The sequence below is a fragment of the Morchella sextelata genome (assembly GCF_020137385.1).
Source record: "Morchella sextelata strain SCLS chromosome Unknown scls_40, whole genome shotgun sequence".
Lineage (NCBI taxonomy): Eukaryota > Fungi > Ascomycota > Pezizomycetes > Pezizales > Morchellaceae > Morchella > Morchella sextelata.
The window spans coordinates 1-16,857 of record NW_025408655.1 but is presented as its reverse complement, the minus strand read 5'-3'; the positions used below and the strand labels follow the sequence as shown (position 1 = coordinate 16,857).

The window sequence follows — 16,857 nt, the reverse complement described above, 5'->3', positions numbered from 1 at the left end:
AAAATTATGCCTGTAGGATCAACAGAATATATTGTTCCTATGAGATCATGATGCATCAATGAGTACCTGCACACTGATCGACAGCTCTGCAAAACGCTGTATGTATTGAGGGATCAAATATTGATATTTGTGACTTCGACATGTGAAGACGGTTTAGAAACTTAATCCGGGTACGTCAGTCAATGAAGTTAATGCTAAGATTACCGATGATATATCACACGGGTCACACGTAGAAAACCTTGAAATAACAACTTTCTCACAATTCTTTTATTATTAGATTTACAAGTCACGGTCTAGATATCAGACCAGTAAATATTGGTGTCCGAGCACTCAAGAATAGATCTAGATACCATTACATACTACATACATATCTATATTAACCTGCGTGTAGATCTATTCTAATGCCAGATACTATAATCCCCCTCCTTTTAGACATCCTCTTTACCCTCTAAAATGCATATTCCTTTTACTATCATATCACCCTCATTCCACCAAATATAGGTTGCACCAAGTCAGGTAGTACCATCTTTTTCAAAAGCGTTTACATATGCCAACAGGCCGAATACATGAAGACTATATGTGATCAATATCAGCCACAGTTAAGTTTCACCAAACACTACATGTAAGCTACTCCACGGACTATCCCTAAAGTCCTCGGTATAGAGATTGCATGTACTCGTGTACACGGTCACGTCAGTTGAAAAAAAAAAGCATATTGGACCTAAAATCAATTACGATAAGGCATGGGAGTAAGATAAGTGTGTGTTTTGCCAGTACTCTACAATACAAACCAATCTAATAAGCTCTTGTAATCACATGATAAAATCTTACGACGACCGGATTCCCACTTTACACAAGCCTTTTCCCTCAAAGTTGCTTAATGTATGATATATGTGATCTAGAGTTATATTGCCGAAGATTTTTGGATTTTGGGTGCACGTCCCCATGCATGCATGAGCGATAAGCGGGCCCCCACACTTGGTAGCGACCATTTATGATCAGGCTATAGGTACATACGTGTCGGGATATTCTGTGCCTAATATTTATTGCTAATTAAAGAAAGTCTCCAACTCTGTGACAATCTACCTCCACACCATGTCACAATTATTAAGTAATTATGAATTTAGCATTTACTACTCACCACTAGTATTGTGGCCCTCCATCCAACAAAATTTTGAATCTCCCTAAATCCCGCACTTCTCGCGCACATAAGCCCCACTGTCCCCTACTAAATCACGTAGATACCCCATAAACTCTTCCACGGGAATCATATTAACCTCTCCCATCGCCGATGAGTGCATGACCTTCCCACCCCACAGCACCCTCATGTACCACTTCTTGTTGAGACCGGCATCTAGAATCGAGCTCGAATAGAGCTCGAATATAACCTCAGACCCCATTCCGGGCCAGACCATCTCACTAATCTGTAATGCTCCCAGTAGCAGCGATATAGAACCGTCATGACCTATATTGTGTCTATATTTAACCTTTGAGCCTTTGGTACCATCGAGGTGCTGCTGCAGACGGGCCGAAAGCTCGTGGAGATAGAGACCGTACTTGGTTCTTGCATATTCGAGCGATCGGGGGGTGTCGCGGAAGATGTAGGAGTATTCATATTGGGCGATGCGAAAGACGCTATCTGCCATTTCATGGCTTATGCATTTGCTCGGGGAAGTGACTGAGCATGGGAGCGGTTTTGAGTGGCAGAGACGGGAGGAAAGATTGTCGAAATAATGATCGTACCAACTTGAAAGTACATATATCAGTGAGTAGATAGTAGATAAATATCTGATATGGAAAGGTGGATCTTACGAGTGCCATTCACTATCATTAGGATTAACACCTGATACTGCATCGAGCCCATCGAAAAGCCACTGACTCAGCTTTAAGTGTTCAGTCCAATTTATATTACTTCCCTGATAGCCACTATGGATACTATCCGCGTACGGACAAGAGTAACCAGGACGAAGAGAGTCTATGGTGTCATATTGCTGAAGCACAGGAACTTTATCAGACGAGCCGAACATTCCCTTGATTAAAGCTCCTGCAACCTGTGACGTGATCACATTACTGGTCGCTCGGAAGACTGTTGTTTCATCATATTTTGCAGGAAGGAATTTGAGTAGTTTATGATAGACGTCGTGGAGGTCCTTTCCGTGAGTATACGAGTCATCGAGACCGTCTTTGGTGATTTGTGGGAATTGGCATGTACCCTGATAGCCCCGTTTCCGTAGGGGGTTTAAAGGGTCCTCGTAGTTATCACACTAGTAGACTTCAAGTCAGCAAAAAACCCTTCAACTATTAAAACCGGCTAGCTGTGACCCACATAAACCTTCGCGGCCTCAAATCCATCCATAGGCTCGCCATAATAAAACTGTCTTGTGTCTCCACAATTCCACTCAATATCTTCCACCGGAAATGTATTACTCTGGTACGGGGTTCTCTTGTGGTGCCTTTGGATGACCTCTACATACTCCAGTCTGTACTGGCTATCCGGGACCAGGTACTCCCTCGCCCGAACATGCGGCATGTTGCAATAATTATATACCCCATATGCTTCGTCAGATGTATAAGAAGAGTTGTATATGAACCCGTTTGTACCATTGCCAGACACAGCGAAGGTCACGTTGTTTACTTGTGTTGAGTTGGGCGCAAACCAGTCGGAGCTGATAGAAGCTCCTGGCGATATAAACAGGGGTAGGAGGAGTACATGCATCAGACCTAGGGAATGTGTGATTGTGAGCTGACCCAATTGGAATGACATTCTGCTTGAGACGCGTTCGGTGCTGGCCATTGAAATGGTGAAGAACTTTGTGACTGTATATTGTAAACAAAAGCTTTAAAGGGCAACTAACCTTGAGGACGTGTCACGAATCAACTTCTTAACATCCAATACCTTAATGTCTATCTATGAATGGCTAGTTTCCTTCAAGTGGCTAAACGTGCGCACTTCCGGAACCTGTTATTGGTGGGGTGTCCATCGGGATGTAATAAGATGGTAACCCTGCCAATAAATTGTGAGACGTTCGCCGAACAAAGATGGACCTCGCGGGTGATCCACCATGCTCGGAGGTTGCCGACTTTACACTCTGGGACCGGTGGGCCGAGAAATGTGTAATGATATTCCGAGTGATCTTCTATGACACATGACCGGTAAACGGCAGTTCATATGAATTGCAATACCCATAAAACAACTTCACATGGGTTATAAATCACTATTCTCACCCAGACTCTACCTCTATCCCCTTAATTACCTGAATTAAGTACATGTATAGTATACATAAGCGTATGTCTAGAGTTACCGTAAAAACTCGAAGAATTTGCTAGCTCCGTGAGATCAAAATTACTTCTATGGGAAACATCTGACGTAGATCGATGCCATCCAACCAATCACTCGAGAGATAATCCCTGGACGGAGCTAGCGAATTTCTCGAGGTTTTGCGGTATCTCTCACTCTTCACACCGCTCGCAAAACTACTTCTCGCCGCTACAAGTTCTAGACTATTTCCATTTATACTTAGCGTTGAGTCTATGCCTGATACCTGTCATTAGCCCACGTGTCGGAAGCTTGGTCTCACGTGGAATCCCTAGTGAGAGCTTGTTTAGGATGGATGTATGTAGGCTCATCTTCCGCGTGGACTTCCCTTGAAACATATTCCCATTCGATCGACGCTGGAGAAGCTGATGTTCAACGTTCTTGAGTTTTTCAGGTTCAACGGCTGCACAGGTTCCTTCCAATGCCAATGCAGCTGTACGATGACCTCCCTATAGATCTACTACCCTAATAGGTTCGAGCTGTTCTACAGAGCTCAGCTCAAGCTATAAAAAAAAAAAACTCGGGCCACCGGAGAAATGGTTCGGCATAATCGGCGCCGCGGTTGAGTGAATCTCCTAGAGTATGTACGGTGCTTTTCTGTTTTCACGCCCCCTTTTTGTCCTTTGAAACGAGTGCGACATTTCGCCCTCGTGAATGCTGGCAGAAATCTGAGTGTAGTACAATTTCCAAGGTTTGATCATGTCAATAGGCTCCTGTTTAATCCGAGTCGAAGTCCGAGTACCATAGCCTCTGTGCGGCAGCATGGCATCAGTATGGCAGCATGGCAGCCTGGCAGCCTGGCAGCCTGGCACTGGCACTGGCAACGTCCCCACAACGGCCTTTGCCGTCAGCTCCCCACTCGAGTATCCGCGGGATTTCTTGTGGAAACGGGGAGTGCATGTCACTCTACTTAGAACCATGTTGATCCTAGTATACGTATACACCTAAACTATTACTTACTGTCCATTGGAGCTTTCACACATCTCCGGTACTAAGAAGTAAAGATCACCCCACAGTATATTCCCCACTTATGTAAGTCTCTCAATATATTTACCCTTTACATAGCAATTCCTACTCCGTCAAGATCTGATTGGCTTCTTACCACTAGCTCTGTGATGCATACATATTCCGATTACGATACAAGAACCGGCGAATGGAATCCCGGGAACAGGCATTTTTGACACAAATGAGGCCTATGTTATAGTATAGAGTTGTATTAATATTCCTGAAAGATTAGCCTTCAACCTCGGCGTTCGAATGCAACGTACATACTGTTACCATAGGCTTCGGGGCGGCCGAGAAACCAGTATATAGGTACACAGGCTTATTGGCACTGATCTACATAATTGGGTTAAATTTCTAACGGAAGAAGCAATAGGTGTCAAGTGCACCACTTAAATTACTACAAATTGTAGCATTTACTCGTTTCCCGGGATGAGAAACAAGAATGGGTCTCGGCGCACAGGCGCTAGGCAATAACATTATCCTGGCATAAAAACCGCCATTTTAACAAGTCTTCACTATATGTACCAAAACGGTCGTATTTTTCAGCGAATAATCCGTGCACCGATACCTGCATTTTCAGGCCCTTACCCTGAGGAATAAGTATGTATGTACAATTCAATAGCGTCCCACAGTAATAAGCACCGGAATGGCGTGTGGAAATGCGCACATACATGTACATGTGCACTTACTCTAAGCATCAATTAGGGCGCACCATCATCAGAGGAAGAAAAATATCAGGTCCGTACAGCCAGGAATCCTTCCTCGGGTAACCAGAACAGGTTCGAGAAGCTTTGAAGCCTTCTTCAGGAAGGTACTTCTTCAAGGGATACCAACTCTCCATGCAAATTATCTGTATCGCGCAATTATTCCCACTCAAAGCGGCCATCCTTAACCGGTTCTCCTGTAAGCGAGTGATGATTGATGAGGCTCAAAAATAAAATAAAATAAATCTTAGGACATTGAAAGAGAGCTAGTATATAACGGGATTCTTTCCTATAAGCGTTAACACTTCCCATATTTATTGATTTCAAATCTAGAGACATTTAGCTAATCATATGTTGTGACCTTTAGCCTGAGAGAGGCAATTCCAAGATTTTTCAATACGGTTGGGTAGCTCGGATGGGTTAGTCCCATAGCTGCTGAGTTGTCGGTTGAGACATTGGACGAAAGTAATGACTTCACGATGTCGAAGTCGTTTTGTAAGATTTCATAATATCTGCTTTCTATCGGCATCCGTATACGTAACGCGCCCCCGGTCCGCTATCGGTATGAGAAACGGCAATACTATTCGTGCCGTAGTGACCCAGCATTCTTAAGAATACCGAATTGAGCCGATTCTACTATCTGTGTGAATATCACGGTACGCAATTACCTCAGTCTCACGGCATCCTGCCAGATGCGGTAGCAAACTCGTTCGATTTTTTTCGGTATCTGTAGCTATAGCCCAAAAATACCCCTGAGCGGTTTCAGTAGAATCCCCGGTTTTCTTTTCCCGTCTGCAGTACATATCTAGGAATGTCAAATCTCTGTGATCGTGAACCCAGGTAGCGAAAAGATCACTGATGAGATCGGTGTCGACGGTGCTACCAATGGAATTTTCAACCCGTGTTTCAATTCTTCCAGAGGATTGCCGTTATCTATTAATGCGTGTTTATTCTTGCTACCTATCGAGATAGACGTGGGGGGCAGTGATATATATGTGTGTACATGTATGGTACGATTGACTATAAAGTATAAACGTCTGAAAACGACGAGCTGCCCGTAATCCATACATGATACAGAAACCAAAGCAGAAGATTGGAGGAAAGATGTAATGAAAATCACATGTGCACGCAAACATGTCGGAGGTTTGGTTGTGCGTGCTAGGTACTTGGGTTGGACTTTAACATGGCTTGGACGGTAAGGCAGAAATATAGGGCGAGCTCTCTGGTTATAAACAGCCGTGTCAAAATAAACCCCGAAGCCAGCCAGATACAAAGTGGCTAGGGCTGCCTATTGGACCTACCTTCGTCGCTCACCACGTCCAACGGCAACAAGGACTGGTGTAGCCTATCCTAAGAATTTATTGGCCCCACTAGAGTTCTCTTCCATTGATCCAATTAGGTGAATATTCACATGTTTTCTTCATCACTGTTAATGCAATTGGGGCTTGGCCATTACCACTGCCATGCAAGCCCCGGCTGGGTTTGGTTCAAGATCAATGGATTCCGCAAATGATTTAAGCATGTCTGTACTATGCCAACAATTAAATCTTTTTTTCTTTCGATATTCAGACCATGCATACTATAATTACACCCTTTATGAACCTTGAAACGTAACCCAAGCCCCCCACAAAAAAAAAAAAAAAAGAAAAAAAAAACCGAAAAAAAAACGACCCCCTATGCAAAAACGAAAGAAAGTAGGTCTTCAATGCTCACATCTTCACGCTTGACGAGCGCAGCGCGAATGAAACGAATGTACGAATAGGAAAAAAACGGTGGTATGCAGATAGAGTGAGACAAAATGCAGGTATAATAAAACAATCAAAAGAATTTAACAAAAACGAGCCCGTAGTGCGCCAGATCATCATTCAATCCCCAATTTCGGTCAAAAAAAAAAAAAAAAAAAATGAAGCATAAAACAAAATTAAGAAGGAAAGAGGTATGTAAACGAGAGTATAAAACGCGGGTGAAAACAAAAGGAAGAAGCCATCCAGAACACGATCAACAAGAAGTGAAGTACTAAACACCAAATAACAATAAGTACAATGGGATAGATATATGATAGAACAACCCTGAAACCTGGGACATAGTGGATTCGTATCTTTGGTTTCTCGTTTGGAGGCCTGGGCCTATATATAGTGGGGGATTCTAGAATTATGGACAGTTGGGTTTTTCTGAGTTATAATCTACATCCTATTTTAAAGGATTTGAAGATCAATCTCTCATTTCCACATCTGCCGATGGGTCGGTCTCTGCCTTTGCTGCTGCGTCGGATGCGGTTTTGAGTTCGGGGGAATTGGGGTGAGATTCGTGTCTCGGGTTCGGGTCGGTCTCCCGTTCTCCGAGCGGAGGTGGCGAAGCCGATGTCTCGTCGGTGACGCAGTGGGTAGAAGCTGGAGGCGTCATTTGTTTTTCTGAAAGAATGTTAGAACTGTGATCGAAATGCCGTAGTGGCTTAAAAGGCTATTCTATCCTACCTCCATCGATCTTTGCAGCTGGGGCTGTGCCGTTTAAGAAAATACCAGATGACCATTGGTCTTGTCGTCTTTGCCTTTCTGCCCCCATCTCCTTCACGATGTCCAACAACTTTTGAACGCCTCCCTCAAGCTCCTTCCAACTGGCCTGGGCCAAACTCTCAGCAAGGCGCTTGAGTTCTCCCTCATTTTCCGCCTCCTTAGAGAACTTTGATACGAGCCACGCATCCATCTCAGCCTTCATGGCGGGTTCCTGTCTGGTGGGAGGAGTGGCGGACCGGCTACGACGTGCTTCCTGGGCACCCACCCTCTCACGCATTGCCTCTAATTTTGCGCTCAGTGCCTGTATTTCAGCAGCCATGGCATGATTATCCTCCTGGAGCCTGACGTTGTCGGCCTCAAGTTGATTCTTGATTGTCTGCAACTGGAGATTTCCACGAGAAATCTCTGAATTCCACGCTTTTAGGTCCTCGTAATCGGCTTGCAACCTATTGATTTCTGCCCTAAAACTAACTTCGACCTCTTGGAACCTGCGAACCTCCATATCGTATTGTCTCATATGGATCGTCTTTTCGTTGTTGGTAATCTCCTGCTCCAAGGCCCTCATTTCGTCCTGAAGCTGGGCCTTGCGGTTGACCACGTCTGTGAGACGTGTCCTGAGCTGTTCTAGATTCATTTCGTCCTCTCCTTGATGCCGCTGGATGGGATGACGGAATTCGGATGGTTCCGCTGGGGGCGGAATGTTGCCATTCATCGCAGGGATAATTTGTTGTGGAGGGGGAGGAGGGGGAGGGGGTGGTGGTGGTGGAGGAGGATGCTGTTGTGGTGGTGGTGCCGAGCCCTTGGTTAAGCTGTTGCTGCGCAGGACCCTTGGAGGCGGGTTGTTGGGTCTGGCTGGTGAGATTTGTGGCTGAGATTCCTTGCCGTTGCTACTGTTGTTGTGCGAGCCTTGTGGTGCAACAACAGTGCTCGGACGCTCGGACTTCGCCGCGATCTTCCCCCCCTTGGCAGCGAAATTGGACGGCGGCGGGTTTACGGGATTCCACATGGGTGTTTGCGGGTGTGCAGCGGCCTGTGGAAGTGGAGTAGACTCTTGCGGAATTGCCGGACGTATCCTAGTGGGATATACCGCCGGTTGGGAGTTTTGTGGCTTGTGCTCCATCTTGAGCTGTCCACCACCATCATGGTGATGCTGCTGTTGCTGCTGATGTTGCTGCTGCTGCTGCTGAAGATGCTGCTGGTGCTGTTGTTGCTGCTGTTGCTGTTGCTGCTGCTGCTGTTGCTGTTGCTGCTGGAGTACCATCCTGTCAGGAAACGGAGCAATCTCGGTGGGGATTTGCGGGGTCTCAGGTCGGGATTTCGGGGTGTGTCCTTCGCTCTCCGCATGCGGTCTGTTGGATATGTCAACGGAAAACGTGGGCATTGACGATTGCGGCGGCCCGCCGGCAGATGATGCACTCGCGTTGGCGGAACCATATGAGCGGCGCCCTCTCTTTGCCGGTGGGGGTCCTCCTCCGGGGCCTGTGTCAGGAGGGCTATCGGCGCCATTGGCATCGGCCGAATTTCGATTTCGTTTCAAGGCACCTATAACAAGAAAAAGAAAAAACCAGTTAGCCCAGCCTATACCCCCCCCCAAAAAGAAAATTGTCGCCGACTCGATTCTTGGGAATTTGGGGGAACATGATCATTACTCGCACACATACGAGAAATTGCAGTTATGTCAATTTCCTTGCCGAACTGTTTTTGAAACCAAGCGGCGAGCTCACGGTATGTTTTCTTCGGATTGGCTTCATAGTACGCCAATAGTTTTTCGCTTTCCAACCCGATCCGCTCACGGTACTTGGATCGTTTCTTGATTACCATATATTCGAGATCGGACGGTTGGTCAGAGCGGCGGCGTCGAAGCTCGATTTCCTTCCCAAACTTGTTCTCAAACCATGTTAGATATTCCGACTTGTCCTTTCCAGGATTATCGCGCTGATATGCGTAGAATTCGTCGGTCTCTTGGGTGGTTGGGCCAAGAAAGACTTCCCGAGTATCGCGGTCGGCAGACATGGGCGTAGAATTTGTCGACCAATCCGTAGGAGCATGTATCCGGGGGGGTGTTGTCGACATGCCCGGCGAGCGGGTCGACGGAGGAAGTGATGACGGAATGGTGCTGACTTGCGAATTAAAATTATAATAACTCTCGTAGGGTAACGTGGTGAAGCTGAGAAAATTTTGGATATTAATTGAACAGCTTATATATTTATATCCCTAATTGACAGAAACGTTGGATTGTCCACGCAAGACGAGTTATTGTTGAGCTTTGGATAACAATAGTATTAGGTGGCGGTATTAGAATAGTAGACTACTGTGGAATAGTAGGCGTTGGCGCGGCCGGAGTTAGTTATTTTCGGTACGTAGTTGTTAAGTAGTAGTTAGATGTGTTGCCTCTTGGTGTAGGCTTCCACTTGTGACGACAGTTGGTTGACGTTCACGGTAGATGGCAGAAGAACAAGAACAGAGGGGGAGGAGCGAAAGAAGTAGAAGAGGAGGGATGGGATGAGTTTGAAATAGTCGTGAGGGGGCTGTTGTAGTGGGAGGTGGTTGCAGATGAATGTTAATTAACTAGCAGTATTGGTAAGTGGCGGCGAACAATAATGTACTCACTAGTACAAGAAGAGTAGTAAGGAAAAAATTGATGTTTGTCTCTGTTAAGTAAGTCAAATGTCGGTCAAGGTATCAAGGTATTCCTAGTTGCGTTGTGACACTCCCTCTTTTGTCTTTATCTGGCGGACTCCAGTGGTACCCAGGTAGAGCAGCGAGCAGCAGCAGTGTCTCAATCGAGCGGGCGATTGCAGCTGGGCGAGGCAGGGAGGGCTCTACTAAGTAGTAACTAACATGAGCCACCACATAAACACCGGAGATTAGTATATGATTAATCTAGCAAGAATGAGAGATATAATTGGAATTCGAGTAAAGTGACAGACAGGGGTGTGGGGGTAGCTACACACTGGACTGGCCGTTATGTGTTGCGAGAGAGAGAGAAAGAGAGAGATTGAGTGAGTGAGGCGATCCAAAGTGAGGAGTATCTCACTGGTACACTCACGTTCAAGCGACGGATGGATAGTTAGAAAGGGGTTCCCCTTCACTCTCTTCACCCTCCCCCGTACGTACCAGACACGGTGGCCGGGTATGTATGTACATATGTCCAACAGGAATAACAACACAGGAATAGGTATTTTACGACACAGGCCTAGACAAGTAAGGGCTCCACTCATGAGGAACAACGGAAGGGAAAGGTTTTAAGGGAAGGGTGCAATGAATGTTTGCTTCCTCGGCAGGAATGATCATGATCATACCCTCACCATCAAAAATTATTTGATTACAACCATAACGGTTACAGGCCACATCCATAGATATGGTAATAATAATAACATTGGTAATAAAATGATTGTACTACATTAAATGATAGTAAAGTGGACCAACAGGAACAACAACACTACATCTAATTACTTACGAGATACCGTGCGGGAAAAAATGGAGTCTCAAGAAGGAAAGATCAACTATTCTTTCTACCCTTCACTGGATATGTGCACATATGTGTGTGTGGTGTGTGGTGTGTGTGTGTGTGTGTGGACTCGAAACTAATTCGGATAGATGGACTATGAGTAACTAGACTTACATGAAAAGGGATGGATGACGACTCGGACGAACGATTCAGAAGTAAACCACCACCACCGGGAATACGGATGAGGTATAAAACGAGGTACATACAGACAGTAATCGACTACGGATAATATAGGGCAGGCAGCTGGAGAACGAATTACGAATTGCAAAAGGGAAGAATGGGTAGAGTCGTCGGCCATCATGATAGACGACTGACATTGCTTAATATGACGAAGTACCCACTTACCTGCTCTACTTGGACTAACAAAAGCTAATTATTCTTTACCAGAAATCTGTACTAATCCCTGCTGTACTTGAAACCTCGTACAGTACAACCGATCAGAGCCGTATTCCCGGGTTGGGAACAGCGGACAGTGGGCCACCACGGTCATTCCGCCACCTTCTAGTTCTCCTCTCAAACCTACATACCAAGTCATGTAGAGTTATGTAGGTACATACCTAGGTAGGTACCTAACACACATACCTGGACCGTACCATAGACCCATAGACCCAAAGACACTCCCCAACCAATCGACCAATCAACGCTAACAGTAGGCATTAGAGTTGATATTTGCCAGTTTTGGCTGGGAAGATGTCTCTTACACTACTGTACTAGTAGTGCCAACCCTCCAAATCAACCAATCAAAAGCCCCAGGAAAAAGCCCCGCGTTCGATTATGGTCTGTGTTGCTCTTATATAGATCGTCGTCCTCCCCACTGCTGCTGGGCGCAAGCTAAATACTTCCCGGGTGCCTTGAACCGAGCTCGATGGCGCACACTTCACAGATATGTATCCACCGTCCGGATCTCTGAGCTTTGACCGTAGGGCTTTTACCAAAATACAAACAGGAAGAGGAGAAAGGGTAGGGAGTGAAATAAAAGATAAAATGGACAAATCACGGCGTGCGTGTGACCGCTTTCGGTGGGGGGTAGGACAATATTGCTTTTTATGACAGAGCAAATCAAGCAACCGGAAACGCAAAGGGAGAAACCAGCTGGACAATCGCAAGCTTATCAATAATATCGTTCCCATTTCAAAGCTACATACTTTATGCCCTATTTCCCCTAGCCCCATTGTACCTACATACTCTATTGTGTACCCAGGCACTTACTATTCTCGAAGGTGCTACAAACGGGTTATGTAGTAGAATTTTGTACCTTGATACAATTGGTGTACGTGTGCGCCGGCACCCGTTGTCGGCGGCCGGCCACATATATTGAAACATATCCCTTTATCTATTAATTATCAGACCGGAATTTGTTTCAACAGTAGGTATATAAAGCAGAGAAGTAACTCCTCTTTGTTTGCAACATCTGTTCTTCAAGTTATATCAGCTGATTTAAATTTGTTATGATTGACGCACCCGCAAGCAGTAGAACGAATTATGAACTAAAGTAAAACATGTTTCGAGGGGAAGATTCATCAGGATCTAGGCCTGGTCACAGACTGGAGCATACGCACACAACCCAATTACAATTACACACTTCCAAGTTCATCACGTACCAACATAGAAAGAGAAGTATTTTAATATTTGCGGCCTATTGTTCGTTGTAAGTACTACAATAATAGCAGCCAAGCGCTAAAGCACTCGTGTCTTGGCATTGAACGCCCAATACTCTGATTTAAGTGTACCAATCGTGAGGCTTGGCTTGCAATACCAGTACTGTACGTCGTAAGCCGTGCAAGTCAACCTATAGGAAAGCTTTAATGATAGCCTCTGGGCCGCGCAAGCTGCTAAGAATAAACAAAAAAATAGTCTGGTTGAATTCTGTATACTTTACATATGACGAATACTGGTATCATTTGTTAGGCATGCTAGTGTGGTATATAAGCTGCAACAGTAGGTAAAACATGCAGCTCGTGAGAAGAATCTTCCAGGGAGTGTGGGTCGTCTACCTACAGAGAGGCCCAGGAGAGAGGGGGAGGGGGGGGGGGGTTGAATACAGCACGATATGATCAATTGGCCTCTATGTCAGGCATCGCATCGCTTTGTTTCGGGGCATCCAACAGCAACAGCGCGGCCATAGTTCTTATATCGGGCTCTAAATTCATGGGATAGAGGCCTCAGTATCTTTACTTTTGTTCACTCGTTCGTTGAATTGACAAGGCGAGTTAGTAGCCCTAGCCAGTCTTGGTCAGCTCTGCCCAAACTCGTCGTCGTACGTGTTGTGAGGCCTCCATTCGCTGCATGCGCTGCCTAACTCGATTCTCATCAATTGACTGGCTGTTGATAGCTGTAATAAGTAAAGAGGAGTCACGTCAGATAAATAGTTACTTGTTTCCATTACACAGGCCAGACAATGCTAAGCCCGTTTCATACGTTATATCCTCGGGTACTCCTCCACGTTGCTTACTAGCCATGGCTTACAGAGAATATTAGCAGCGGCATATCCTGGTCACCTTCCATCCTGCTATAACCTATTCTGCTACCTACAAGCCACGGGGAGCATGAAAAGGATGGCACCCCCCCCCCCCTCTCCTCCTCCTCCCCCCCCCCCCCCCCTTCCCCTTGACCTTAGGCTGACCTCCTTCCTTGACCTCCTTTCCAGACTTCCATCATTAGTAACCTCCTTGCTTTGATATTAACATGGCGTTCTAAAGTATTACATGGTATGAACATTCCTCGAGATATATCTCCTCTCACAATCTTTCAACTCCTTCCTTTCCTTCCTACTAATACTCCCGGATAGGAACGGTTCACTTGTTGCCCTTTGGGGACTACCGGCGCGCGATACAAAGACAAACCAGGGTCTAATTCCGTTGAGCCCAACTACCTAACCCACCTCATTCAGGGAACCAATGGTAACGAGACGCTAATCCCATTCTAGCCTACGATTATTGAAGGCGGAAAAAAAGGCAAATGATCGGCGATGTCCGTAGGCGCTTCAGGAAAAGATCGTCGCTAAAGTAGCTTTCGAGTTGACTCGCCTTTTTGACCTGAGGCCACCGCTGAGGGCTGATATGCTGTCCGCCTGTCGCTGGCTCGATCGGTCGGTTACCTACTGGTAAGAAAGAGTAGAGTATTTATTGAACCCCATGCCCACCAATTTCTTGGTGCTGCAGAATCCAGAACACCCCCCCAGATATACCGCGATGCGCCAGCCTAGTCCGTACCGCGATAGGAGCCATGTAATAACTATCGGTAATATAGGCAATGCTCTAGTACGCCTCCTCGGTGAGGTCAATCCTGGGCGTATTGGATCATACATATGATACCTATGATATTATGGGGCTGTCTGCTCAGCTTAGGCTTTGAACTCCTCCGGGCCAATGCAATGCCTGGGGCCAGGAGCTTAGCAAGTTGCCAACTATTACTATTACTACGCATATTGTCATCCAAGTACTTAACTCATGTTTGATCCTATGTACATACTGTACGTCCAACATACTCAGCCTACATACATAAAGTACCTACATGTACCTACACATACGTGGTGGTTATTATATGTACCAAGTATCTACATAATCAATCAAATCCTTGTCTGCAATTGCCTATTGATCCAAACGAGTAAAGGCATAAATTTCTTAAGAAATCTTTGCCCCGCCACTACTAGGTCATAGGTAAGATAAAATACATGTAGGCACTTGCCTCGGGGAAACCTTACGGCAAAACCGCTCTAATACTGGCGTGTATAACTCGTACCGGCATGCACTAGCTAGCTCCTTATCCTGAGGTCACGGTTCTCAACCTCAGTTACAGACCATGAGCTACCTACATGTACCTACAACATGTATGCACCCCAATACGCCCCTCCCCCCGTCCCTCTTCGCCCATGCCAGTCAGGCTCCAGAGTCTGATCCCTCAACAATTAAATTCAAATAAATCTCGCCTTCATGCCAGGTGAGCAGATTTCATAGTGACCGCACAAGTCTGCGTTGCCAATACAGCCATCGTGTCAGCCCAACGGCAATTACCATCTTGGGTCCTGGAGAATACCGCAGCAAAACAGTTTGATCGTGAGATCTTTTGCAACTGAGCTAGAACAGATATGTGTACCCCAATTGCCCATCACTTTCTCATATGATAGGCTGATCCAATCGGCCCTTTTGCGCTTATAATATTAGTAATATCACGAATCATATCGAGTACAAATTATGGGGAGCTTGCAACCCCTTCTCCCCCAATTGAAGCTTGCAAGCAATCCAAGGTCTGTGCCACAAAAAGAGGACAAAGAGCTCCGGTTGAGTTATTAGCCAAGAAGCCTCTGGCTCGGATACAGACACAATATGACATACGGCTTTCCTCCTCCTCCTCGGTCGAAAGTGAAAGTCTGCAGATCTGAAGAAAACTAACCCGGCCGTAGAGGCCGTTTTTCATTGATCGGAGACCTAATCAATCTGGCTGGTATAGAATCGTAATGCATCAATTTTATTAGCTAGGCAGATAAAGCTGTCGATCTAATTCACCAGATCTGTACGAACCAGACCATGGACTTCCCTCGAGGTCGATCTCTCGTTTCTGAGCCCTTCTCAATAAACCTCTTGTGGTACGTGGCTATGGCATGATCCTCAAGATAAATAAACTAGAGAAATGAATGAACGAACAGGTTTTGCAACACGTACATGAATGGGGAAAAAATTCCAAAACCTACCGTATCCAACGCACCAGATCAGAGGGTGAACATGGAAGCGTTAGTTACATTTCCATAACATCTGATGATGATAATGATGATTTCAACCGAGACAACAGTGCAACACCCTCAATCCTTTACTCGGATAGGCCCTTGGTTTTTCGCGCCGCAGTTCCGACGGTGTGGGGTTGGGCGGCGTTGTTAGTACTTAGGATACTAACTAATGTATGAAGGCGGAGCTGGAGTTACAAAAGGATAAAACCTGTGTACACATGAGATTGGCAATCATGGCATACTAACAACGCCTGATATATATGGCTTTACAGGGAGTTCTGTGCTCGAAGTTTGGAATAATAGAGTAACCTCCCGACCTACCCAACCCCTCGGTGGCAGGCCCCCCTCGTGGCTTCAAACCAGTCTGGGAATCTTTGGATACGATTGCCCCTATCTACCTGTGTCACTCTGCATTGAGGACGAACTTTTACATTCTGCCTAATAGAGTCGGAGATTTTCCTAACTTCACGTGTCGGTTTGATCTTCCTCGCTTGTGATGTAAAACTGCATGAACTTTATAGAGATGCATTCAAGAAAAGGAAAGGGATGGGTCCGGAGGGGAGGGTATCCCATACTTTAAGTCATTATTTTGTCGACTTATGGAGAGGGAGATCATAAAAATATCGGGCGAAAAAACCATGGTTGTACCTATAGTAGGGCATGCCTGATCCAGGCAAAAAGAGCTTGAACAGCCTTTTACTGGTAACGATTATTATTCGTCTCACGTAGCCACATGTGCATATTAATTGGTTGAAATGAACACTTGTTTTTTAGGCTTCTTTTTTGCCTTCCTCAAGTATCATACTTCAGTTGCAACTCATTGCATGACAACAAAGCTGCAGTATTCTTACACCGGTATTGTGGTACCGTATGGAAAACACATATCTGGCAAAACCCGGCTGTTACGAAAGAGATAAACAATTCGACCTTACCACACTTTTGAGCCATATTGGGGCTTCCCACCGCCACCTAGTGTTATAATCCATGATGGCATATAGTTATATTAGGCATGCCGGCCACTCCCCCCAAAAAAAAAAAAAAAAAAAAAAAAAAACCTTTCTTGTTAATAACATAGCTAAAGTAAG

General features: G+C 45.6%; 2 protein-coding genes across 2 annotated transcripts; both read right to left on the bottom strand.

The window, feature by feature from the left end:
- Positions 1-1,184: 1,184 nt before the first annotated feature.
- H6S33_010510 (uncharacterized protein) lies at positions 1,185-2,530 on the bottom strand (the record flags this gene model as incomplete). Its single annotated transcript, XM_044841948.1, has 4 exons — positions 1,185-1,476; positions 1,558-1,746; positions 1,813-2,264; positions 2,333-2,530. 4 exons carry the CDS (start codon positions 2,528-2,530, stop codon positions 1,185-1,187), a joined length of 1,131 nt encoding a protein of 376 aa, XP_044687388.1.
- A 4,706-nt stretch (positions 2,531-7,236) lies between these two features.
- H6S33_010509 (uncharacterized protein) lies at positions 7,237-9,611 on the bottom strand (the record flags this gene model as incomplete). Its single annotated transcript, XM_044841947.1, has 3 exons — positions 7,237-7,436; positions 7,500-9,080; positions 9,200-9,611. 3 exons carry the CDS (start codon positions 9,609-9,611, stop codon positions 7,237-7,239), a joined length of 2,193 nt encoding a protein of 730 aa, XP_044687387.1.
- Positions 9,612-16,857: the final 7,246 nt, after the last annotated feature.